General features: G+C 41.3%; 1 protein-coding gene across 1 annotated transcript in view; it reads right to left on the reverse strand.

The window, feature by feature from the left end:
• LOC144529264 (glutamate receptor ionotropic, NMDA 2D-like) overlaps nt 1-27,456 on the reverse strand; it is a 132,221-nt gene that overhangs the window by 89,440 nt on the left and 15,325 nt on the right. The window contains exons 4-5 of the mRNA XM_078268264.1: nt 19,824-20,011; nt 10,335-10,475 (exon numbers count right to left, since the gene is read on the reverse strand). Of these exons, the coding sequence (XP_078124390.1) occupies nt 10,335-10,475; nt 19,824-20,011 (329 nt within the window). The remainder of the gene's footprint in view (nt 1-10,334; nt 10,476-19,823; nt 20,012-27,456) is intronic.

The raw sequence follows: 27,456 nt of genomic DNA on the forward strand, positions 1-27,456 counted from the left end.
TCTCATAATAAGCTTTTTGTTCAGAAAAAACTCAAATCTGAATCAGAAACTAAATTCTTTGCCATCATTAGGTAAAAGAGGATTACCCCACTAAACGTCATTTCAGTTTTCTGACCGAAAACAGAAAATACATGTTGGTGTATTATGTTTATTATTAAACGTTTGTTCTTGTTAAAGATGGAAAACGAAATCGCAATACTCAATACTGAATTGCAATACTTCGAGAATCGCAATAAATGAAAATCGCAATACAAATTGAACCCATGTATTGTGAAAGAAGGCATATCGGCCCTAGCATACCAGCCCTAGAGGTTATAGTGGGACACAAAAAGGAATGTTGTCGAGGAGCTAGGAGTGTCACATACAGCGAAGCAGGAGTGGAACATACAGATGCTGCCGTCAATCCAACACGTTTACCATATTTACACTTAACCACTTCCTGCCCTAAAGCTAAGTGGAAATTAATCAAGAAGCATTCAAGATTCATCTCAAACCTCATGAGGTGCCACTAAAGCCTGAAATTGAAAAGATGTGAATGCAACCATCTTTTCCAAGCTGTATCTTTACTCCTCTCAAGTGTAACTACAGTCAGTCATGCTGACTGAAATGACACTGAACACTGCATTTCTCTGTCCCATGAAGCAGCAGAAAGAAAGCAGTTCCAGCCATTTCCACACTTGTCACAAGCGTGTAACGAGTAGAGATGCACCGATTGACCGGCCGGTGACCGGAATTGGCCGATTTTCACGTGACCGGCCATGACCGGAGACCGGCAGGTCAGTCTGACATATGCCGATTTTATGCCGGTCAAATGCACTCGGGCGCTGCATGATAAACATGGCGCCACATCAGCATCGCACGTGCACACGCACCGCCGCTCCATCAGCTGTTTATGAAATGTCATGAAGTCGTAATTATACACGGCTCTGCAGAGCCGTTTGCTCTACTGATCTCAGGCGAACAGCCAGCCGCTCTCTCTCCCCTCTGAGGCTGAACCACTGGAACAAGAAAACAGCGCTCACAGCTGCAGTTTATCGGAAAATACCGTTGGGCACACTGACTTTGATGAATTTACTGTTTATCAGACCCCAGATGAGACAAGAAGCTAACGTTAGCGAACGCTGCGGTGACGGTCCTGGTCTCTGATGCCCCGCTGCAGGAGACTGTGTGTATTCCTCCGACATGCTGTATTAATGTTACTGTTTTAAAACGCTTTCCAGGTTAGTGGGGATGCATACCGCTCCAAACCAACATGAAAAACGTAGTAATCTTCCCTCAGTGTTTAGTTTTGTTGCACCAGGCTGGTGACCAGCATGAGGAGTTGGTGCCAGGCTGTTGTGGCTGTGTATGGTTCTTCCACACGCTACTGAGGCTACTGTTTGTGAAATGGTTAAATTGTTCAATTGCCAATATGTCTTGTTTCTTCAAACTTCAATCATCCAATCCACCAAACACCAAACGAGTCAATGGCAGAATAAGCTGTTTGGCATTAGCAGAGAAGATTTGGCAAATTTTTCATGGGCGCAACCCACATACTCAGCGCTGCTGCTCATCCCACAAATGCATGCTCCTTACAAATGGGGCACCATTTGAAAGGGAACTAAACAGGCTTTCCAACGGTATAAGATATATTGCCAAAAAGCATTGTTACCACAGAGAAATAATCTACCAAACACAAATTCCCTTACTTTTTGTGCTAAGTTTAGTTCAACGAAACGTGTTTCTGAAAAGATTTTAAGCGAGAAATAGGCCATGCAGTCAATGAATCTGTCTTCATTTCAGATCGACAAAGGTCAGTTTAAAAGATTGTCGTCAGATTTTGAGAGGCTTAGTCACGGTCATCCCACTTGCCATTTCCGGGTGAGTCCCAACTGCCCCGTCTCCGACTGAGCATGTTAGGTCGGCCAAAATGAAGGCCAACAGCTCCTCCAACGGACGACAGCACGGAACACACCAAACAGACTCGAGTCACTGACCTCGCCAGACTGTCCAACGGCCGATTATCGGCCCGGTGTGTAGCTGCCTTTAAGTTACCATCTAACACCAGCGCCAGTTAGTTAGCTTGGTTGGCAGCACAAAACATTTTTTTAGGCGATCAAGTGTTCCAATTAACTTTGATAAAGTGAAAACACACAGTGAGAGGGTCAAAGTTCAAGATGACGACATGGACAACACCCAGAAACAAGTTCACAGACCTTATAATGTCCACAGTGCCATGGTTAGCATTGCTAAGCCGCCGTCCTGATTAACAGGTCGGCGTGCAGCCACGCCCCTAAAGCATGCCCTGCCTTATCGTCTACTTTAAAATAACTAGGACCAGAGTTTACAAAATGAACATCATGCTGTATTAAAGAAGATTTGAAACTAGTGATTTAGACGATAAACTCAATTCTATAGAAAAAGACTTCTTTTTGGAGCCGGTGGAGTCGCCCCCTGCTGGAAATTAGATACAATGCAGGTTTCCGCATTGAACTTACATTTTAGACACTGAAGCTTCATCCATTATTATTATTTTATTTTTTTTTTTTACAGACTATGAGTTCAACTATGCAATTCATCCAGATTTTTGTAAGTGAGCGAGCTAAACCGCTGATCACAAGTTTATACTCTTCCGGTCCTTTTGGCAGTTACCAGACAGCTTCTGTTGCATTACCGCTCCACTGGACTAGACTGCAGGAGGGCCTACCCAGATCTGTATCCAGCACAAAACAAGCACAATCAATGCAATTAGATTCATGATCGACCTAAATAGATGCATACATTTGGCTAAGAGTGAAGTAAAATGTATCGAATCCCAGGTTTTATCCAGATATGAAACTTAAAATGAAAAGTGGGGCCATCATACTGAAAAGGTAGATTTTCAATGAAGTATATAAGAAATAATAAATTCAGAAGCTCCCAGTGTTCCCAAAATAAAGATGTTGAACAAGGCCACACAATTGTTCAAAACACCAAGAGGTTGAGTTTCATTTCTATGTCAGCAACACTTCAGTCGGAGCGGAGCCATATTTGGGAAGGTGTTCATCTCCCTCGAGAGAGAAATCCTTCACGTGTTACAGGTGTCATTCATGCTGCTGTGGCGAGGACTATCAACGCCGCGCTACCAGACTCCCACGAGCCCCGGCGCCTGTCAGCGTGACAGACAGCCGTGCTGATGATCGAGAGTATTCAAAAGCCAGATACTGACGGGCATGAAATGTTTTGCCGAGTTGAAAATGAACCTCCTCACTTCATTAAAGAGCGCAGGCAGGCAACCTGCAGTAACCATCCATCTGCGGTCGAACATGTTGTCTGCGCGGGGAAGATTTCTCCAACGCTGTCATCAATCAGTCGTATCTGCACCAATCTGTCATTTCCTGGCGTTAGCTGTTGTAATTCAGCTTTCTGCTGCGCCTGCCTCATCCGCATCTATTCCAGGAAGAACATTTCCCAAAGTGCTTTTCAATAATTAGAGGGAACAGCTGTGAACATCTGGTTTTCTTAGTTAACACTGAAGCGAGATACATTCTCTTGCTCGAAAATAAAAAAAAAGTTGAATTTATAAGAAATACAATGCACCCTTGCTCGAATCAATAAACTTATAAGTTTTTTGCTGTTATAACTTACTTGGTCTGGTATGACGAACAGCTAATGTTAGCCAATGTTAATGTAGCTACCTTTGGTAGGTTATGCTGTACAACTAACATTACTGAACTGGTTTACTCACTTTCAGACATTATGAGCTGATGTTAGAGTACTGCATGTTTTAGCATTTATTTTTATCCTGTAATTTCCACAATTAACGGCCAACTCGCTACAGCCACCCGAAAGAAATAAAAAGTGAGTCACATCTCTCGAAGGCTGTTCAGACTCGACGTTACAAATTTTAAAAGGCGAATATAGTTGCATAGAAAGTCTATGGAAAGATATATTTGGATTCAAAAACAAACAAGGTAGCATTTGGCAGCTCGAATAGAGACTTATTACGTGGATTTAAAGATGTCCAGCTTGAGCAAAAGATTTGCGACTAGAGAAAAACAAAAGAGATTTTGAGATAAGTCTGAATCTGTGAGGTCAATAAAAATACACACAGACACGCCATATGTGCATGGCAGCTATGGGACTAATGTTGCTGCATTTGCTGTTTGTAGCGAATGAACACAGACCGCAAAAACACTTCAGCATTCAAATGTGTACAGATCTGGTAAAAGCTGGTGTCTTTACTGTGATTACAGATGTTCTCAATCTTCTCTTTATCAAAAAATGTTAATTTAGTATTTGGGTGTCACCTATCAATACCAATGCAGCCTGATGTCATTGGAACTCTTTGTATGAACTGGTCGATCCATTACATTTAGCAACAATGATGCAAAACAACTTTGGATACTCAATCTCTTTCTGCTGTAAATGAACAATTTTAGCTTTGGCGGTTTCCTTTACAATGCAAATTAAAGCCCCCACATAATGGCATGCTATTGTTTTCACACCTACTCGTCTTTCTTACTTTCTACTTGTTTTCCTTCCAGAAACACGCCTCTTCATATTCAGTTCAGTGTTCAGTCCTGAGAGCCAGCACAGCTGCAGTCCTCTCTTCAGAGTTCAAATGAAGTGGTGGTGGATTCAGAGCCTTGCTGAAGGACCTTTTGACATTATCTGTGGAGATCAGGGTACTATACACTCATGTGTGTCTCCTGATACAGAGGTTTTTCCGTCGAACTAATGGAACCCAATGTACAAACCGCCCTTGCATATATTCTGCAAGTCATTTGTGAATGTCATACAGTACAACAGCATTGGTAAATTTGAACTCCAATCTCCAGAGCCAGTCTAGCAGCAGGTTACCAGACAGCTCCTGTAACCCTGACAGCTGAAAAGAGAGCGAAAACCTGACTTTTTTCCCCAAACAGTTCCCAGAGGGGATTGTGCCAAAGAACAGCAGCAGTCAATCAAGCATGCAGGTGAAAGTTGGACTTCTGCTATTCTGCTCCTCTGCTCATTTTCCTCAAAATATTTAAAGTCCCCCTGGGTAAGAGGGGCACATTTTCTAAAATGTAAAGCTTGGATGTTTTGAACTTGCCAGTTTCACACAGATTATAGCATTGTGTTGGTCATTTGACATCCTGGCGATATACAAGTTGACAAGGACCAACCAAAAAAAAACATTTTATATGAGGCCAAACAGTCTGCTGTAATTGGGAATGAGGAGCAGGTTCATTTGGGCCTTCAGTCTTCTGAAGGACACACCTTTGTGGGCCACATCCTTTAAGGCGAGACAAAAAACATCGTTTTTTTTTTTTTCACTGGTCAATTTTGAGATTTTTGGCTATTTGTCTTCAATAACATGTATGCTTTCAGAATTGTCTTGAAAAAAAGTCAAAAATACACATTTAGGTCTTTATTTTACTACACTTTGTTTGCGTCTGTAGATTTCTCCTACATTCAACAAAAGTTGGCGTTCTAAATCATCGCGCTGCTCCGCGATCGCTGTCTGCACCCTGTCATCACATATACCGTTGGAAAGCTCCCTCTCTCCTGTACAATGCTGTCGGATCCAAATATGGTCATTTCCTTTTCATCAGCAACCAATCGTGAAAGTAAAAGGGGGGATTTAACTCTAAATGCGCAATCTCATTGGCTGATGCCAAATTCTGACAACGTGATTCGCTTAGAATCGTCACGTGACGCACTCTGACATTTCCGCGGTAGTTCAGAATGTCGAAAGAAGTGCGTCGAAAACGGCCGAAAATCATCTCAGAGAAGACAAAAACATGTCATTAGCAAGAAGACACGGGATTACAAACTGAGACAGCAGATGATGAAATGACTTCACATAGTACGTTGATGTTTAAACTGTCGTTCAGAAAACAGGAGTTTTCAGACAGTGGAGGTAATCAGACTCTCTCTCTGTCTCTCTCTGTCTCTCTCAGCAGTCTACAGAAATTCATAGCCTATATTTCATATATTAAATATGTAGGTGTCACATATATACTATTCTACTATAATTACTATTCAATACTAAACAAATCTGTAATTTTGGGATCGTGGTGGTGAGTCCCTCAGGCTGTGGCAGACAGATCCATGTTTAGCTGTCAGTGGAGCTGCTGTCCCTTCTCCTAGGAGAACCACCAGCTTCTCTTCTGGTGTTAACTTTGGGAAGTTTTATTTTTTTGGCTATTTTTCCATGGTGTAAATCTCTTAGTGAAGATAGTTTTTCCCGAGTGGAGGAGGAAGTGTATCTCTGTCTGACCCAGTTGGTGGTCACTGAGCCTGTCTCTCTCTCTGACCTGTCTGTCTGACCCAGTTGGTGGTCACTGAGCCTGTATTTAGTCAGGATCCGTCTCTTCTTCGCTATCTCTGACAGTGTGCAGATACTCCGGCAAATAACAATTTAGTCTACTTTGTTTGCTTTCTCCAATGTTCTAAATATTGGTCTTTTGAATGACTGATAAGAAGCTCATCCCTGTGTATTACCGGATGTCAAGCCCATGCAGCATGGAGGCACTCAGAATGCCAACGCATGCCTCAACTTGGTCATATGGGCCCGATGTCCAAAAACAGTCTTTGTGGGGAAAAGCAGGGTTGAGGCTGCAGCCAGTATGGCTATTTCTACATTCAATGAGGGTGCCTCTGCCATGCTGGCTGTGATGGCGATACTGTGGCTTCAGAGCACAGCCTGTCAATGCAATGAAGGATGACGACATGGTTAGGATCTCAAAAGCCGTAAAAGTGTAAGCACAGCCAAAAAAGTGAAAAGACACCAGCAGGAGATGGAGGAGGGCCCTACATATGGTGCTGGCATGGATATGTAGACTGTAAACTAACTTGGGGGAACTAGGCTGTGTAATGGCTGTGTTCTGTCAGTTTAAAGTTTGTGATGTAATGGTCTTCAGTTGAAGGCCATGTTGATGTGTTGTTTTGGATGTTATGATCAGTGATGGATGAAGCAATAATGAGTTTTGGATGTTAAACAGTGTGATACATGGATCTTACTTGGACCTAAAGGGATATGTGTCTGTAATTCATGGCTTTCAATAGAAATTAGTGGAATTTTGCTATAAAAAGATGAATCTAAAGCCCATATTCTCAAAATGACTTTTCTCTCATACTCGAAGTCTGAAATCTCCACTTCAGTAGCATCTTTATACACCAAACTTTCCAGTCCTGTACCTAGTTATATTATGAAGACATTGACAGAGGAATTTGTAAATATATTATTCCTAGCCTGATTTATATAACATTTTATTCCAAAAAACATGGCGAAATTTTTTTTAAGGCTATTGACAGTATATTCTGATTTACAGGATAACATAAGTAGATATCCATAAATCCCTCTGTAATTTTTTCCCCATCTAATATGTGAACACAATGAAAAAAGAATTTTGTACTTGGCTTTACCCAATACTCAGATTTCGTTTTTTTAAATGATATGCAAATTAGCGCATATTTAATTAGATAATGCCTAATTTGCATATTTAAACATTAAATTACAGAAAACCTGTAATACATTTTTTTCTCATATTAATGTAAGTAATCAACTGGGAGAGTTTCATGGTGATATCTGCTAGTTAAAAATGTTACCCTATTCACCTGTAGTGTCTCGCCTTAACACTAGAAAGGCCAACGGGTAAAATGTACCCGCCTGGCATTTTTAAATGCATGTAACTCTGTTATTTTAAAACCCCTTCATCTCTCAGTCCATGACATTTCCTAAAATGGGTTTATTAATCATCTAGTGAGTTATGGGAGGTGTGGTATAAACAAAAATGAAAATATGATCGTTTATACCTAAAACCGCCAGCGGGTACATTTTACCCCCGCTGTATATTGCTGCGCTCCGCATTCTCAACATGGCCGGTCGCATAGAAACGCGTATTGTTTACACGTCTTTTGACAAGGCGGCTACCATATCACAAGCTAGAGCAAGCTAGATTTGGACATGAGTGATGGAGATTCAGATCAGGGAGAGATCAATGACCCGTCATTTTCATCAGATGAGGAATCTTCATGCGAGGACGAGGAGCAGCTGCCCTCAGACGCTGACGTGACAGGTGCCTCAGTTACAGCCCAGCGATAACGTTACACATCCTTGTTAGACGTAACGTAACTTTAGCAGTTAGCTTACCGCGCTAGCTAAAATAATTATACATATTTATATTCTTTAGTGTCGGCTCAACCAATACGGGCTGGAAGTGTCTACAACCGGAGCACGCACAGGGCTTTAGGGCTGTCAATCGATTACATCTTTTAATGTAATTAATTACATACTCTGTGATTAATTAATCGCATACATAATTAACAGTGCCTGAACCGTTTTTTTTAAGAAAGTAAAAAAAGAAAAGAAAAAAAAAAGGGTACTAAACAACAGTTGGTGACATTAAAGAACGGCTTGTTTATTGCTAAGGCCATATGGTCAAAATGAAATGATTTAATAATAATGTATAACAATAACAATAACTTATTTCACTAGTAAATTGCTGTTGAACGACAAAAACAACCAACCAGATAGGAAAAGGACATTTACAATAACTTCAAATGCACCACGAGGCTGTAGTTTACCAGTGTCATTGAACACACCGTCTGTGTTGTTTCTCCGACGGCAGCTGCAGATTGTTACATCCCGGTGTTGAATCCTCTACAGTAAAACACAGTCACACTTTACACCGTTTAGCGTTAGCTGTCAGCATTTTAACCGTGTTTTATCCAGCTACTAGCTCGCGGTAGGCTAACGTTAGCTGCTGTCTAGTATAGTGTTAACTAGCTAGCGGTAGGCTAACGTTAGCTGCTGTTGAGTATAGTGTTAACTAGCTAGAGGTAGGCTAACGTTAGCTGCTGTCTAGTATAGTGTTAACTAGCGTCACGTGCAGCGGTGTTTATGTTTCCTGTAACGTCTGTTTCAGAGCATCAGAGAGAAGAGCAGACATATCAGTGGCACCAGATTTTCGTCTGTATGCAAACGTCAATATGGAATGGATTAATCTGCGTTAATTTTTTTTACGCGTTATTTTTTCTCAGATTAATTAATCGAAATCATTATTAAATAAATTATATATATATATATATATATATATATATATATATATATATATATATATATATATATATATATATGAATCAATTTTTGGAATTATGTGAGTCGATTTTTTTGCACACCCCTAGTCTGACCCCTAGTCAAGCAACACAGGTGTCACTAAAAAATGTATATGTTGCCATTCTTGAACTTATTATTTATTCTTGAAGAACCCATTGTAGAAAGTGCTTGCTGACATTGCGTCTGTGGCCAAAATGAAAATGATTGTTACTTGATGATTGAGGCATATGACACAGCCCGGCGCATACCAGGAGACCAATGTCGATGCCCGTTGTAGATGGATTTTGAATCAAACCAATAACTGTTTTCTGCACTAGCGTGCTCCAACAATGGTTTTGCTTTGGGAGGAAGCATAAAGTGCTGGACTCGGTGAAGACCAACTAGAATATTTGGCGAGTCCAATGGCTAAATACCAACGAGCCCAAGACAAGTCCAAGACAACAGAAAAACGTTTTGAGTCTGAATCCGGACTCAAGTACTAGAGCACTGCAGCCAAGCCAAACCTCCATATTACAAAATCAACAGAGAAGTGATGTAAACGACAGAGCGTGTTTCTCCAGACATCCCTTTGCGGATACACAGACAACTGCATTAATTCACTGATAATGGTAGCTACTAGCACCAGTCCTGTCCTACAGGACATGAATGCACCACAATGTCTGTCTCTGTTTTGGCAGTGCTGAATGTGACCCTGGACAGTGTTGCTGAGTTGCAGATCAATACGCTCTCACTGTTAGGGTCTTTCATTATGAAATATGTTAACATTTGTTTGACCTCGTGTTAGTTATATACATAATCAATCCTCTAAATCTGTAGCATTAGCCAGATAACATAAGAGACTATTGATCCCACAATGGGGAAATTCACTCGTCACAGCAGCTCAATGCATCACAACAACGAGAAAAACACACATTAAATGTAAATAGGAAATAGAAAAATAAGAATTAAGTAATAATGGTAAATATGTAAACTGTAAACACTTATTTCATAGTACAAGAACAGTAACACAGATATCCATGTTTCCATCAGTTGCCACCAAGTGGATAGAGTTTCACCTGCAAAACATCACTATAGAAACGCAGCAGCTGTTTCCAGGTCAGAATGACTCAGCTCTGTGGATTTGCTCTGAATGTGAAAGATCTCCTAAAGCTGCTTGCCACTATTTGCTTTGCTGTGCCGCTGTTTGCTCGTTCGCTCTGCTGTATGTCAGAAGCCGGTGTGAATGACACGGAAACTCAAAGTCACCCTTGGCCCCCCTCCCTCTCACCTGATTCTGTCTGGCACTCGGTGGGTCTGGTTGCCGTCACTCTGGCAGTTGCCGGCGTACTGCGAGCGGCTGGTGGCCCCCAGGTCCCTCCGCAGAGCCATCACCCCGTGGGTGAGCACCGAGACCCCTTTGGCAATGCGCCTGTGGGATTAGAGGGAGAGAACAATGTGAGACAGAGGGACATTTTCTAAGGTCTTTTCTGACACTGCTGAGGTCCAGGGAACTGCTGGAGAGAGAGAGCGAGCGAGAGAGTGAGAGACTGTCTGTCTGGGTGTCTGAGACAGTTGTCACTGCTTCAATAAGTGAAGTGACAATGAACATTCAACAAGGCTCAAACTTGAAGGGGTTGTTCGGATTTTTTAAAGTGGAGTTTTATGAGGTACTTATCCATAGTCAGTGGAATGCTAGTCTCGCATTGTCAGACCTTCCACCACAGCTCTGCGGAAGAGGGTCTGGCTAGTCCACACAGCATTCCGGGATGGGAGAAAAACGTGCTCTGGTTTATTGACATTTCTTCAAACCAATCACAATCGTCTTGGGCGGCGCTAAGCGCCGGACACAATGACGGTGCCGCTGCAAAATAGTCTCGGGAAGGAACTTGTTTTTGACGGGACGTGTGTACGTTCAAAAGTTGTTTTAGTCGTGCAACAGAAAACTCAGATTGGACAGAGAGTCTAGCTAGCTGTCTGGATTTGCCCTGCAGAGATCTGAGGAGCAGTTAACCATAGTCCTCAGAAATCCACCGGGAGTTTAAATGCCAACACAAAGAAAGTGGAGGTGACATCTGGCCGAAGGTGAGGGATAGGCCTGCACGATAATGGAAAAAAACTTACATTGCGATATTTTTTTTCCCCTGCGATATATATTGCGATATGAAAAAAAGACTAATTTTTACAAGAGGACATAAATAGCCCTATTTAGAAATACTAAATCATTCTCAACTACTGGGGTGATTTTGAAGGGGAGTGCATCTACAAGAAAATAAAAAATGAAAAGAATGTTCTTATGTGAACCAGTCTTTGTTGAACTTTAATGCTTTACAAAAACCAAAGCAAGTAAAAGGCTGTGATTACTCTTCTGAAGTGATTTTGGAGAGGAAGTGGGAAGAAATACACTAGTTGACTGACATCACACCATTGCATTCATATAATATCAATCCAGGCTAAAGTGAATGATATTAATAATGCATACATGTTACGATCACTCTAAATGTCGGGTTGTGGTGACTAAGCGGGGCCTGCTTTGGTTGTTTGATAAACTGATTAAAATAGATCATGATTGGTGGTTTGCTGTGCATGCAGAGCCTGCATGTCACACTCTCGCAACAAACTGTGTGACCAAGAGCACTTAAATCAGTGTAAATGACGTTATATCAGACACAGACTGCTGTTGTAGATTAGTGTTACGTTTCCAGCGTCGCAGCTCCGAACCATAACGTTAGTTGGGACAGACGCCTTGTTTCTTTAGGCTAACTATGTTAGCTTTAGCCTGGCTGGTAGCAGCTTTCTGCGGTGAGAAATGGCCGGGAGATGTCGTGATTACGTGATTTAGTTTGTCTTTGCAGCAAACATAAAACACTGACTACATGGAAAAGCATGCGCATCACTGTGTCAGCGGCAGCTGCCGCTTATGGTACTTTTCTACACCGCGGAGGCCTCGCACCATACTGCCCCACTCCCGTCGGACTAACGTTCGTCACCGGCCACCCCTGTCTTAAGGAGACCGACGGTAACAATCCATGAAGAGAAGCGGTGAGAGTTTAATTTTTAAATCAGCAGCAAAGAAGATGTAACGTCCAACCTTCGCGTCCTGCGATGTGACTACCGCACATGCGCACATCGCGATGTAGACGATGAAACAAAAATATCGTGCAGCCCTAGTTAGGGACATCCGGCGGAATTTCCAGCGGCGCCTGAACAATCGCGAAAATTAAACATTGCTGATATACTGTAGACTAGTGAAATACCTACAGTAGATGGTGGTTAGCATGCTGGAGAATCAGACAGGAGACAGGGTCAGCAGCAAAACACTTTAGTCACCTTAAAAAAAACATTTAGCAGTTTGTGTATGCTACATTTAGAATACGTTAACCGCTTTACCTTGCCGCCAGACAGCCCTTTCTTATGGCATTACACAACAATTACACATGTTTTTCAGGGGTTGAAGAAAATAAAAATGAGTGATCCCGTTCACTGTGGTGACAAGAGGATAGCTTTATGAGCCAAAGTATACACAGGCAGAACTTTTGCAGAGGGAGACTGAATGGTCGAAGGAGAGAGAGGGAAAACGTCCGTGGAAACTGTAAGAAAGAGCTTTGTGACATTACATAAAGCTGTGAAAATATTCTAAATATAGCATACACTTAAAGCTTAGCTTCCGTGTCTGTACTCCTGTCTGCTTATCCAAACTGGGGGCGTGCCGACCGCCATCTACTGTAGGTAATACACTGACTATATGTACATATGGATATACTTATGGGGGGAAAATGAAATTACTCCTGTCCTGCGTACCTTAAAGCTGAACTGGGAAAAATGTTAAAGAAGACCCATCTTGGCAGTTTAAATAGTGTTTCAACAAAATGAAAAGTAATTACATCTTAACTGACTGAGACACTGCAGAATTGCCCAATTTCTACAAATGAGGTCCTGGTGTTGGGGGTGTGCACTTCTCCGCACACAGAAAGTGATGAATCGAGACTAAAGAGCAAAATCCGTTTGGTCTCCTCATCAGCTCAAAACTGGACTCATCATTAGATGTCATTCCTCTCTTCTTTGCTTTTGTATAAATGATCAGAGAGCAGCCAAGCTGAGAAACATGACGGTGCTGTCAGGGTTTCTGGGCGTTAAAGGGACACTGCCACTTTTTGTTTGCTGTCTCAGTGCTGAGGCAGGAACAGAATTCCTGGACCCAAAATGCAAGACACACACCAGCCAATAGACGGCGACATGACTAAGACTGAACAGAACAGAGGGCATTATGTACAGTGGCAAAGGAGCAGGGAGGGAGCGAACAGGTGAAATGTATCAGGGCGGGAGCAAACAGGTGAAATGTATCATAGCGGGGCAGACAATCACAAAGGCGGGGAGACACACAAGGCAGGAAGTCAAACAACACGACACAGGAGAAATAACGGCATAAAATAAAACAGGAAACTAAGCCAGGGGTGTCAAACTCTACTTCACTAAGGGCCACACTGGAAAATGAGAACCACATCAAAAGGCCAGACAAGTATAATTTAGTCACTTGTTTTTATTTAAAAAAATAAGTCAAATATCTTTGACTGTATTATTGTTTATTATTGCATGTCTCATATAGTCTTCTCACTTACAGTTTGGTCAACATAAAGCCCCTGAAAAAAAACAGCAAAAATGTTGCTTAGTCTTAATAGAATTTAGCAAATCAAGCCAAACAATTACATTTTTAAAAGCAGACTACCACACAGCTGACTCACAATAACCCGTTTCACAGCCTGGAAAAACTGTTTCTTGCCTTTTTGGTTTGGCACACAACTATGCAGGCCAAAATGTATTGTGAACCTAAATGGATATGCGGGTCAGATGAAATTTTGCCAGGGGTCGGGTTCAGTCCGCAGGCCTTGAGTTGACACATGTGAACTAAGGCCTCAAAAACATACAGAAAGAATACAACTGGAGAACCAAAACAGAACACGGAATAAAAGAACCATGAACAAGGAATGAGAATACAGCAAAAACGGTGAACAAACAAAGTAACAGAACAGGGAATGAATTAACAAAATAAAATAGGAAAAACCACAGCTGAACATCACAACCCTAACACACCATCTTGAGTAACTGATGGTGAAGCAGCTGGTGCCAACAAGCTAATGCAAGCACGACTTCAGTGAACATCCAGTTTCTAAATGTATCTACGTTTCAAGTTTCCCCTCATTTCCATAAATAAATATCAACACACTCTCTGGCTGTCTGTCTCGGGACAATTTAACAATAGATCAGACTTTGATCTGCAGGAAGCTTTCACAGAGCAAGATGCTATTTAACAGATACTGCTTTTTTAATATAGCTGTAAAGTCAACTCGGATTTGTAACTCACCGCATAAAAACAGCACCAGACACTTCTCACATCTTATGATACATGAAAAACATTTGTTTAAAATAAACATCTAAGCCCAGTAATAGGCTCCTGCTATAGTCCTTGTTAAGGAGAACCGCAGGAGAAGCTTGACTTTTGGAAGGTTCGGGAGACTTTGATGACTTATGCACAAGCATTTATTGATCTTGTTCGAGGAGAGATTAAGGCAGTTGTTACAGTTTAACCACGATGTGTTGTCGTACAGTGCCGCCCCCAACTCTGAGGGTCTGTGCCTTTTCCCTGATGCTGTCAAGTTTGTTCTGGCTGGATTGGATGGCGCCATAACAAAAGATGCTCACCTAAAACCTAGTTACGTCTATCTCTATCTGGGATGTATGCTACAGTGCGTCAGCCCCCTTTACCCTTTTTCCACCGACCTCCAAAAGGAGACAGTCCTGGAACAAAACATTCCCTTATCATGCAGCTGCCTAGACTCCCTGAATCTGTAGAGACATATTCATACATGAATATGTCCCTCATTTTCGACTGGATGTCCGATACCTGCTTTCTTTGTGTTGGCATTAGGGCTGTAATCAACCAAAGAAAATCTTGGTCGACTGAAATCCTGAAATTTCGACTAAAAATCGAAAATCGTTAGATTAATTAGCTGCGCAGTACTTGGTAGCCTTGTCCGTCTAAATGAATTATAAATAAACATAAAAAACTAGTAGGCTATTTGCAGTATATTAAATCGTTTTTTAACCTAATTATTTTGCACTAAAATGACACACTCGAGTCTGTCTGTCTGTCTGCGTTGCATCACGTGCACCTGCCCAATATCATAGCCTATGATTTCCGAAAATAGTACTATGTCAACTAGTGATATCAGCACAAGAACTGTTGAGGAATATGCAACATAATACTATACAATAATACACAATAAGACAATTGTTTTTGTCATATGTTATAATAAATGGCGGCTAACCCTGGGGGATGTTGCTGTAGTTGCGGGCGGGTGCGCCTGCAGTTATAAAACGATTATTAGACTAAAACATTACAATATGCCAATTCTGATATGCTCATATAGCCTAATCAAAACAGACTGGGCAACCTAACGCAGACAAGTTAGCTTACCGTTTTTAGGTGATATGCCATGTTTGTAGTTGAGCTGTGATATGCAAACTGTTGCGTGCAAACTTTGCATTCGACTTTTTTTTCCATTATCTATTTTTATAAAATGCTGCCACACTGCCGATGTCTTTGACATGGTAGAGGAGGACTGACTATAAATTAAACGCTCACGATTAAATAATATTCAGCAAACCACCAGTACTTTCTTCATTCTGTCTCCAGTGGGTTGGGCTGATCCAAAAAGTGAAAACAAGGGGGGTGTTCTGAAGACAGACTGTTACCTGTGAAACAGAGGTGCTCTGAAAACACCCCCGTTAGCAATTAGTGCTTTCCACCTGATGAAATTAACACGGCAAAAAATAATAATAAAAATAAAAATAAATAAAAAAGAAAGAAATTAACACGGCAAAAAATCGACCAATCAGAATTTTGGTCGAGCCAGAACGTATCGACCAATAAATCGACTAGTCGACTGGGAGATTACAGCCCTAGTTGGCATTCTAAACTCTGGTGGATTTCTGAGGACTATCAGTTAACTGCTCCTCAGATCTCTGCAGGGTAAATCCAGACAGCTAGCTAGACTATCTGTCCAATCAGAGTTTTCTGTTGCACGACTAAAACAACTTTTGAACGTACACCTTCCACCAAAACAAGTTCCTTCCTGAGGCTATTTTGCAGAGGCACCGTTGTTCCGTCCAGTGCTTAGCCCCGACCAAGACGATTGTGATTGGTTCAAAGAAATGCCAATAAACCAGAACAAGTTTTTTTCCCATTCCGGAATGTTGTGTGGACTAGCCAGAGCTTCCTCCGCAGCGCCGTGGAGGAAGGTCTGGCAATGCGAGACAAGGTTATAAGAGACTGGCCGAATATTCTCGACCCCTGACCTGTGACCTGAGAATGGCCTGATGTTATCTAAGTTTTCCCTTTGTCTCATCTTACCACAACATGGTGTTTCTGGAAATTCCACCCCAGTCCTGATGATAAGGTTTCTCCAGTGAGGCAGGAAACACTATCAATTGATCCCAAATTCCTGAAGCATTCAGCTTCTGGGGCTCCAGCCCTGAATGTTTTCTCAAAAGCCCCAAATCTTTCAGGGTTTTAAAATACCTTCAACTGTGTGTCTATTCCCCTCAGTCTCTCTGACTGGCGCGGTAAATCAATGGAGCAAAAGTGCTATTATTGGGGAAATAACATTCATTCTGTGAATTACACCAAATTCCTACTCTGCGTTATGTAACTTAAAAGTAGAAACCTCAGACAATTTTTGACAGGACAGGAGTGAAAATGATTCCTTGAGTTCATCCTCAACATTAGTTGTGTTCTGGTTTCAGAATGATGAAGACAGTTGGAGAACAGTTAGATACAAAATAGGACGTCGTCTCTACAGGATGATTCTTTTCCTCGGCAGCTATGATGTTTTTCCCAAATTATGTACAGAATTTAGGGATTCTTTGACCAAATGGCTTGAAAAATAGTGCACATAGCTGATGTAAATGGAGCATCTCCCCCCCCCCCACCATGGAAGCAAATCTGTTTCATCAAGCACTGAATATTTATTTAATAGTCATTGAAATTATGTACCTTTTTTAATTAATTGGGCCCCAATGTCTATAATGTCTGGCTCCGGCCCCTGAATCAGACAACAAGGTTGAATTTCTGTTCATGTGGGACTTGAAAGAGCTGTTAGCGGTGCAGCGGGTTAAGACTCGGCTCCCATGGCAGCGAGCGTGCCGTTTCTTTAAAGTGTTCAGAAAAACTACTGGTCCACATCAGAGGCATCATTTCTTAAGTTTCTAGAAAGGCTCTCTGGAAGGATCCAGCAGCAGCAGCAGCAGCAGGCATAAACAGGGCAGCAGAGAGCAGACTTACTGTAATACACCACTGTCGGGAGGCGTGGATCACTGTGTCACATTCATGTCAAATATTTAATTGTAGAGATTTGGAGGACACAGCTGGTGTATTGTTTGCACTCCTCAGTATCCAATAATGTGCGCCGGTCAATTGGATAAATGGTGCGTTCAGGCGATCCTCATCAAATTATTGATCAGGATGTCGGAAAATGCCTTCAGTCACTGGTGAATATCTCACTTTTAAATAGACCAATGGAAAATGTAGTCAAATATAAAAAAAAAGTGTATGTAAAAGTATAAAGCAGCATAAAATACTCAAGTAAGGTATCTTAACACTGGGCCTATGGTTCTTGACTTATTTTGCACTAGTAGCAGGTTGCAAATAATGGAAGCCATGCAGGCATGAACTCCAATTTAAGAAAAGTTTAAGTTTATATGGATTTATTACCACATTTAACTTGGTACATTATTTGTGAGAGGACCAAAACATTGTAAATACTGTAATGTGAATTTTTGACAGTGTGGGTTATTTCAGATGTTTTTTGATGCGACACACCTGTCTACAGTATAAGACTTTCTAGTGTACAACAACTTTGTATTACTTACTTCCTGCTGGTGATAAAATTGGGAATTTCGACTGAGGAGGATTGCCTGAACGCACCATAGAAGCTTGCCCGCTTTTACACTGCATGGCACGGCTCGACTGGACTCGACTCACGCTTCCAAGCGAGCTGAGCCGATACTAGAAGGTGGAGTTAATACAGTGCAGACCACGGATTAGTCAGAGAGAATCGCCACTGGTGCAACGCAGGACATCATGCACAAACCCGCAAGACAATCTACCGACAATTGCGAGCGCATTTTTTTATTTTTTTTTATTCACTCGACCCAGATTTTAAAAAAAAAATGACAGATTGCAAAACTACGTCATGCAATTTGACGAAGTGCAGACGTTCCACTGTTGGGTTGCCGTTGAAAGGATTCAGTAAGTGTCGTGTTGAAGATGATGTCAAAGCAGTTTCAAACTATGGCGATCAGCTAAGAATCCCGCTGGGGGGGGGGGAGTAAGGAGTAAGGAGTAGCCTAGTATTGCCAAAAAAGTCAAGCAGAGAGCTATACCATACAGTGGAAACATGGCAAAAACCTTTTCATTTAGGGATGAGGTGCAGGTTCAGGCTGACCGTCAGGTCTTCAGAAGGACCCATCTGCGTTAGTCACATCACTGTAAGTATCCGGCCCCAGTCTTGGGACTCACCATCTGCGTTCCACAATGAACCGTGACGTTCTGCCTGATAGTGACAAGTGTGTCGCTCACGGGCTTTCCTTCTCACACGGACAATTATTTCACAAGAATAGAAATCGGACGCTTTGGAAACGCAGCTATGCAAGATGGTAGGAACCCTCCATTTAAATGGATTCAAGATTGCCGGTAGGGTTAAGAAAAGTCGGAAGACTGACGTGGCAATACCCAAGATGAAGTGTAGGATGATGCAAAGAAATAGTCATATCCTTAAGCTCAGCGGGCATTTCATGTCTCCAAATGTAGCACATCGAGTCAAGTTTAGGGAAAAAAAAAAAGAGATATTTGTATTTTGACCTGTTTAGGAAAAAAAATAGAAAACTTATTTCACAGTTTGTAATCGTTGACCTAGTTTGGATTTCTGATGCAATACAATTCAAAAAAATCTCACTGACAAAGTGTTAATTCTGGATTGCTGAACTGTCTTAGGTAAAAAAATAAATAATCCTTTTTAACCCGTCTCCCCCTAACCTTCCCAACATGACTGAGGTGGATTTATTACTTCAAATCAATAAAGGATTCACCTGGTCAGTCTATTTAGATTAGATTAGATGAAAACTGAATGATCCCTGCGGTGAAATCAGGTCGTCCCTGCAGCAGAGAATACATCATGGACAGAGCAGGTGGTCGTAAAACTGGACTGTGCACCTCTGTGTGTTGCTGCAGGAAAAACACGAAGGTGCACAAAGTGTGTTTTTCAGGGGTTGAAGAAGAGAATATGTATTTTCTCACTGATCCCCATATGCATGTTTAAAATCATAAGGATTCGCTGGTCAGCAGCTTTAAGGGCTCGGCCTTGCAGAACTCACTCAATATGTATGAATTCTCAATTCAGCTGAGAGAAAAGAAACTACAGTACTACTAGTACAGTACATGTACTATTCAAGAACCGTAGGCCCTGTTTTAGGATACTTTACTTGAGTTTTTTTACGCTGCTCTATACTTTTACATACACTTACATAACAGTCTATATCGATATAAACCATTTAGTAAAGCAGATATAATGTCAAACGCTGTTTTGTTTTTATCTAAAAGTGTACAGTACAGGGAGCCCCAAAAGTCCATCAGCGGTCACCGACACGTCTTAAATAATTCCCTGTAGCCCTGTAGGAGCACCACAGCCAGTGAACCCTTGAAGCCCTTCTGCTCTCCTCGTACCTTCGTGGCTCGTCCCTCCAGCCCTGCGGCCGGATGGCGAACAAGGCCTTGGGAAGCCCCTCCAGGCCCAAACCGGACAGCGCCGGTCCCACGGCAAACCACATGTGACTGGACCCGGCCTGACCGGCCGCCGAGGCTGCCCGAAAAACCAGCTCCGCCTCCTCCAGGGAGCAGTACAGCAGACGGACCTGCAGGAGGAGGAGAGGCAAAGAGAGGGTAAATGCACAGAAAGTGGGAGGGAAAGGGTTGGAAGTAATTAGTAGAATAGGAAGAGGGAGGGAAGTATAGAAAGGGACAGACTTGGCAGGAGAGAGAGTGGAGGGGAAAATGGAGGAATAGACGAACAAGATAATGAGGGGTAGGTCAAAATTATTTAGGAGTTACTGCACACCATATTGACTATGTATATCAGCATACGGTTTTAGGACTGTGTTGTTTGTATCACTTCTTTGACTGTTTTTGTCATTTGGGACATTGTCCACCCCCTTTTCTGTCCAGGAGAATTGTTACATTCCTTATTAGAAAAACGTAAAGGTTACAAATGTCCTGCTGTGGCATCTGGTTTTTGGACCATTTTGTTTGTACTGTATAAGCAAAGTGTTAATGTTACATCTCAGTTAGGTCAGGTACTTGGAGGAATTGTGCAATAATGACAAATTCACACGTTGCTTTTGTTTACAGTAAATAAAAAATAAAGGGTTAAAGTCAAGTTCAAAAAGTCACTTTCTTTGCATTAATTTGATTCCCAATTAAGATCCACTGGTAAGAATTGCTTTCCATTGTTAATATGTACTTAAAAACAGATCTGAAATGCAAAATAGGATTTTATTCATGTGATAAAACATGCGATTAATCGTGATTAACTATAGGAATTTGGCGATTAACCGCGATAAAAAAAATGAATCGTTTGACAGCACTAAAATAAACAAATGATTGAGATGTAGTAGAGAAATGTGTTATTAGAAAAGGAGGGATGCAATGTAGGTCAAGTATGGGGAGTAGGGAATAAAGGACAGAAAGTGGATAGGGAGGCAAGAAAAGAGGAATAAGGGTTAAGAGAGGAAGAAAGAAAGGATAGAGCAGCAAGGATGGCGAGAAAAGAGGACAATCACATCCTTACAAAGAGGGGAGAGGAGATATTGAAGGAAAGGTTAAAAAAAATAAAAAAAAAATAGGTTATGGCCAAAGATTAAGGAGGGAGATGGGGGGGGGGGAAGGAATATCAAAAAAAGAGCAAGAGACAAAAGGATGAGGAGAAAGGAAAGAGTTGACAGAGCATGGATGAAAAAAGAAGTGCAGAAAAAGAAAGGAACAGATGTGTGAAAACAAAAAGAGGAAAAAAAGTGAATTCCCGCCCCATGTTTCAACCTCGCTGCTTTTTGGTCCCATAATACTCTTTCATGTTTCCTTTACAGTTATGGATTAGACTCATTTATTCACTTGGTGCACTTATACGTTAATGTCTTTAACACGGTGAGCTGCACTTGAAAAATGGCGCCTCTTGGTCTGCTTGCAGTTCCTTCTCATACATTATTAAACAGGGGGGAATTGCATGGAGGGGGAGGGGGGGAAGCGAGATTAAAAAAGACAAAGCGAAAGCAACAAAAAAAAAAGCTCCAGAAGAGCTGGAGAAAAAAAAATAAAAAATAAGAGGCTGAAGTGTGTGTGTGGTTGACACTGAGGGTACTTCAGATGATTACTCAGAGGAAGCACTAGAGGAAGACTTGCGCCACAGTCTTACAGTAAGACTATTGGAGAGGTTATACAACTGAAATTAGTCAAAATCTAAATGCTTTACAAGAACACACTCCGATACCAGCAGGCGTGTGGTGTGTGATCGTGCACATGCTGTGCATTCGCCGATGTTACCCGCATCAGAGAGGACGGCCGGATGACGCCGATTCCATCCCACTCGGCCCACAAATGGAATCGAGGTCGTCATCAGGACCGAGCTAACGCTCAGTCCCTGTCAATCACATCCTCTGAGCACTCAGGGTATATTTAGATCTCTTTACATACGGCGCTGGCATTTCTTGAGCTTTGAGTTTTGTCATCTAGGAAATGAAGAGGATCCTGTCTGTCAAAGTGTTCTCCTCCTCAGAGGGAGCCGAGGTTCCCTGCTTTCTGACATCCTTCAGAAGCCTAATTTGTTACAATTTCGAGCCATCAATCACTCTGTTCGTGCAGGTGTCTCATTTTTCAAACGTTGGACATCTCATTTTAGAAGAAAACGTTTCATTTAGATCCCTGTGGGGCTTCATATTTTATCGTGACAGAGTTTAATTGCTCCAACATCCAGGTTGAAATGAAAGAAGTCTCTTTCGAAAATGGTGAATAGTTGCACAAAAGACATCTTTTAATAGAGGAATGGAATTTGATTTCATTTTGTGCCATTGTTTTTATTTTTTACACTGCGTTGCATGTTTTCCAACAGCTACATAGTTCTCTCTTAACAGTTAACAAAAGCATCTTCCGGAGTAGTCAGTACTCAGTTGTTCCAGAGTAATAAACCAATATGACTTAACACCAAACCGTAAAGCTGGTAGTTAATGTGTACGTATGGTGTATTTATATATGCATGTCTGTATGCGTATATATTAGGGCTGTCAGCAATAACGCTTTAATCGCGATGCGATTAAGGGCCGAGCATAATGTGTTAATTTTTTTTTTATCGTATTAATCGCATGCCGCCATTTATTAATTTATTTTCACTTCACTCGGCTTTGCGTTGTGCCTAACAGGCTACTATTTTGCCGTACTTCCTTGTACCACATCCTGCATCCATACTCGACAGCAGCTAACGTTAGCCTACCGCTAGCTAGTTAACACTATGCTCAACAGCAGCTAACATTAGCCTACCGCTAGCTAGTAGCTGGATTAAACACGGTTAAAATGCTGACAGCTAACGCTAAACGGTGTAAAGTGTGACTGTGTTTCACTGTAGAGGATTCAACACCGGGATGTAACAATCTGCAGCTGCTGCTGTCGGAAAAACACAGACGGTGCGTTCAATGAAACTGGTAATTTACAGCCTCGTGGTGCATTCAAAGTTGTTGTTAAATGTCCTTTTCCCATCTGGTGGTTGTTTTTGTCATTCAACAGCTATTTACTAGTGAAATAAGTTATTGTTATAGTGATTACATTATTATTAAATCATTTATTTTGACGATATGGCCTTAGCAATAAACAAGCCGTTCTTTAATGTCGCCAAAAGTATCGGTTCAGGCACCGTTAAGGCACCGGTACCGTTTTGAAAGTACCGCTATAGCACCGGTATCCAAACCAAACAATACCCAACCCTAATATTGACTCTAGATTCAAATGTGTGACTAGATTAAATATATAATACAAAAAAAAAAAATAATACAAGTTCATAAAGTCATTTTCTTTGCATTCATTTGATTCCCAATCAAGATACACTGGTAAGAATTGCTTTTGATTGTTATTATGTACTTAAAAACTGTTCTGAAATGAAAAATAATAGAATTTTAATCATGTGATAAAACGTGATTATTCGCGATTAACTATAGAAATTCAACGATTAATCGCGATTAAGAAAATGTAATCGTTTGACAGCCCTAGTCAAAATAACGCCTTCATTTTGATTAATTAATCTGAGAAAAAATAACGCGTTAAAAAAAATAACGCAAGCACGTGGCTCGGCCGTGGGTTGGTAGCGTTGCATTTCCCCCGACTCATTTCCTGGTTCTCTTTCCCCATAAACAACATGAAATCAAGGAGAGGGTTAACTTTTCCTGCTCCAGATTTCCCACCGTGGTCAGAAAGAACAGGGGAGACATTTTGTTTCTCTCACTATGACTCTAGAGTCGCTACTCGCTCCGAAGCTAATCGCTGTCACTCTCTCACTTCTCCCTCGCTCTACCACCCACTCCCCACACACACACACACACGCCGGCTCGACGCACACACCAGCGCATAAGTATAAACATCAGCCCACTATTTATTATACTATTATAGGTAATTATGTATCTGAGCATACAAATATGACGTGTGGAAACTGTAGGTCCGCCGCAACTCTGTTCTTTCAAATTAAGGCTGAAGACCTTTCTTTTTGATGTTGCCTTTCTTTAAATAATTGTTAAATATTGTCAATTTTATTCTTGTCTTTTATCTAGTGGTATTTTTTAATTTTTTTGTATCGTTTTTAAATGCTCTTTAATGTTTTATGTAAAGCTGTTTTAATTGCCCTGTTGCTGAAATGTGCTATACAAATAAAGCTGCCTTGCCTTGGACTCATCCCATAAACCACCGCGCACCACTGAATAATATAGTCGAAGACACAACCGCGAAAGAGCCTCTTGAACAACTTCCAATCCGACGACAACCTCGCGCACTTTTTCCTCCAAACATAGTGAATTTTATATAGTGTATGTACAGTTAACAGTAGCTTACAGTAGTAGCTACAGTAGCCTAGCTAAAGTGAACGGATAATGTTAGCTAACGTTACCAACCTCCCTGCAAAACACACCACAACTTTGTAGGTCTTGTCCCTCATGCTGGCCCTTACAAAACCCACAAGCTGACCCTCGGACACACCAACATGACATCATGACGCGTAAACGATTCGCGTAAACATACACGCCACTTTCCTGTACCTGTACGCATTTTGAGCTATCCGCGTGTATGTCTACGCTCTATACAGCGGACGGCAGTCTGCTACGTCACAGCGTAAACATACACGCCTCGTGGCACTTTCTAAAGCCATGTGGCGTGTTATCGAGAGGCTACGGTTTAGGAAAAGAAGAAATGGTTGGGATTAGGAAAAGAAGAACGGGGTTGGGTTTAGGAAAACAAAAAACGTGGAAGGGAAACACCACACGTGGGACACAAAGTCACACACGACAGGACGCGATACCCGCTCTCCTGGGTGAAAGTCCAGGTTTTTTTTCTTCTTCTTTTTATTAAAAATCGTACAGTACACAGTAACGTTACAGTAGCCTACACAGTACAGCAGCAAAGATTAACGGACTTTCGCGGGGTTTAGGGTTTAACCAAACAGTTACATGAGTTCTACCAATCAGAGGCATCACTGTGGGATTGTGGGATTGTTCAGGATTGTGGGTAATGAAGTACTTATCCAAGACATCGCAAATAAAAGACATTTATCTCAAAACAAGGTTGGTGCCCCATGAACTTTTGGCGTCTATATGAGCATATACAATCGCTTAGTCATGTCGTAGCTGGTTTTAAGTCTACTATCGACGGTTATGAATTGATGGCTCATACTCCAATTGTCAATGGAGAAATTGTATTGTATTCTTACTTTCAGAGTCGGCTGTGGGCGGGACTGTTGAGGTCTATACCTTTATAGTGCATAGAATACTAAGCTGTTAAAATATTTGTTGGCATGATTTTATTAAATTATGTTACAATGTTAAAAATACATGTGGCAAAATAAATCCTTATTAACTGGACCTGTGGATGGCTATCTTAGTGATCTTAGTTTTTACAAATAGGCTGATTTATATCTGCTAATATGTTGAATTCATGTTAAGACATTTCAAAAACATTAACAATAATTTGGTGGCCCCCGGCAGTAGACTAAGTCTGTGGACCCCCTGTTGAAGATCTGTGCTCTAAAGGAGTATGCATTTTTTCTTTTTTAAACATGAGATTAATAATTTGCATCAGCTGTGGCAGAAAGTTGTCAGGTCCGCAATCTTATTTATGTCTTGCGAGAAGTCTCTTGTCTGAATTATGCTCACATCACAGCCGAGGACGAACCAAATTTAATCAATGATCAAGAGTGGGCGTGCGTGTGTGCGGAGGGGATTTGAGCATTCACTCAGAGTGCAGGGCTTGTCTAATTCAGTACTAAACCTGCACTAAAATGCAACTACAGATACATTATGACAAAGTGCCCTTTTGGTTTTTCATCAAAGGCCTCAGCATCATAGGAGAGGATTATGCAGAAATTGGCATGTAACCCAGCAGCATTTCAAAATGGAACAGTGACAAGCTGTGAGCAACACAATAATAGAAATGACATGCACTATGATAGTACAATGACAGATCTGAAATCCTGAAAAGATAAACCAGCACAACCGAAATCTGGAATCCAAAAAGGTTTTTTGGTCTAATAGGGCTTTCCATTTGGACTCCAAAGTCGGATTTTCCGAGGTCAAAAATCGAAAACGGCCCCCTGACCTCGGATTTCCGAGCACGGATCCCAGACAACCTCCTACAATCTCAAGCTCAAAATCCAACACTGCTGCCCTGTGCATCAACAGTTGTGAAAGTTGTAATAACATAGTTATTAGCACTTCTGTCTCATTTGTGTCTCATTAAATCAGTCGGAGGGTAGACTGTGTGCAGTTAAGACACCTTAAATTACTTGCGTGCGCAGCAAGCACAAGTTGTGATTTTTGCTGTGCAGATGCGTATTAGTGTCCTCTTTGATCGCGGGAAATTTGAACAACGGACGCATCTCCGATCCGAAGATATCGGCAAAAAAGACTTCACTTCTCCATGCACTCTCCACAATGAATAGCTTATTATCCTTATGTGACTATTAAACGTAACTGGTATCATCACAAACGCTAATCTGTGCCCTAAAAACCGGCATATTTCATGGTATTGTGTCATGCATGGTCATTGCAAAATCTAGAGAAATGTGCGAGGTGGCCAGCGGGGTACAGTAGAGACGTTCCTTTGTTGTTTGTTTACTGTTACTTTTGATAGTGTTATTGTTAGTGCTGTTATTGGAATGTTTCCATTTGTACTGTTGCAATATCTCTTCGTTAAATATCTTGTTCCTGTTTTATACATTTTAATCAGGGCTAATTTAAATGAAATAAATGAATTTAAATGGATGAATAAACAAACATGCTGCCAGTTGAGACAAAGTTGAGACTAAAATCACCTTATTTTATGAGCTAATTGTGGAAAATCTAAACTACTTATGGGTATTATTGATTGATAATATCATAATATACAAGCTAATGAAATGTCATGTGGCATGTCATGTCATGAATTTCCACATGACATGCCACCAATAACAGGGTTCCAGTATCCAGTAAAGGGGTGTGTTCATCCGATAACAGACTTTTGCATACGATGCTCTGGCATTTCCTCACTCAGGCTCGCTTGCCCATTTATCTTTGCTCTTCCAAAGCTGATACACTAGGGCTGCTTGATTACGGGAAAAAAAAATCCTAACTACGATTATTTTGGTCAACAGTGAAATCACGATTATTTAACACGATTACTCATTGACTTTTGGAAAGATGTTGCACTTATTGAACTTAAAAAAAAACAACAGTGAAACAGTTAAACAAAAAAACACCTTTAGCTGTGAAATTTCCCTTGATACTTTTCCAATTTGTTTTTCATTTAGAGCACGAGACAAAATCAGAGTTTACTTGCAAAACGTAATGTGCAAAATAATCTTTTTTCTCGATTACTCTGTTTTTGTGATCGTTAAGAGCCAAAATCATAATTGCGATTAAAATTTGATTAGTTGCACAGCCCTAAGATACAGAAGCCTCCAAACGTACTTCATGATACAGTTAGCAGACCCATCACTACAAGAATCGAGTAGAAGAAAAAACAAATGAGACATACAAGGCTGCTTCCAAGCACGGTGCTCCTATAAAGGCCGGAAGGCCAATAC

The sequence above is a fragment of the Sander vitreus genome, chromosome 14 (assembly GCF_031162955.1).
Source record: "Sander vitreus isolate 19-12246 chromosome 14, sanVit1, whole genome shotgun sequence".
Taxonomy (NCBI): Eukaryota; Metazoa; Chordata; class Actinopteri; order Perciformes; family Percidae; genus Sander; species Sander vitreus.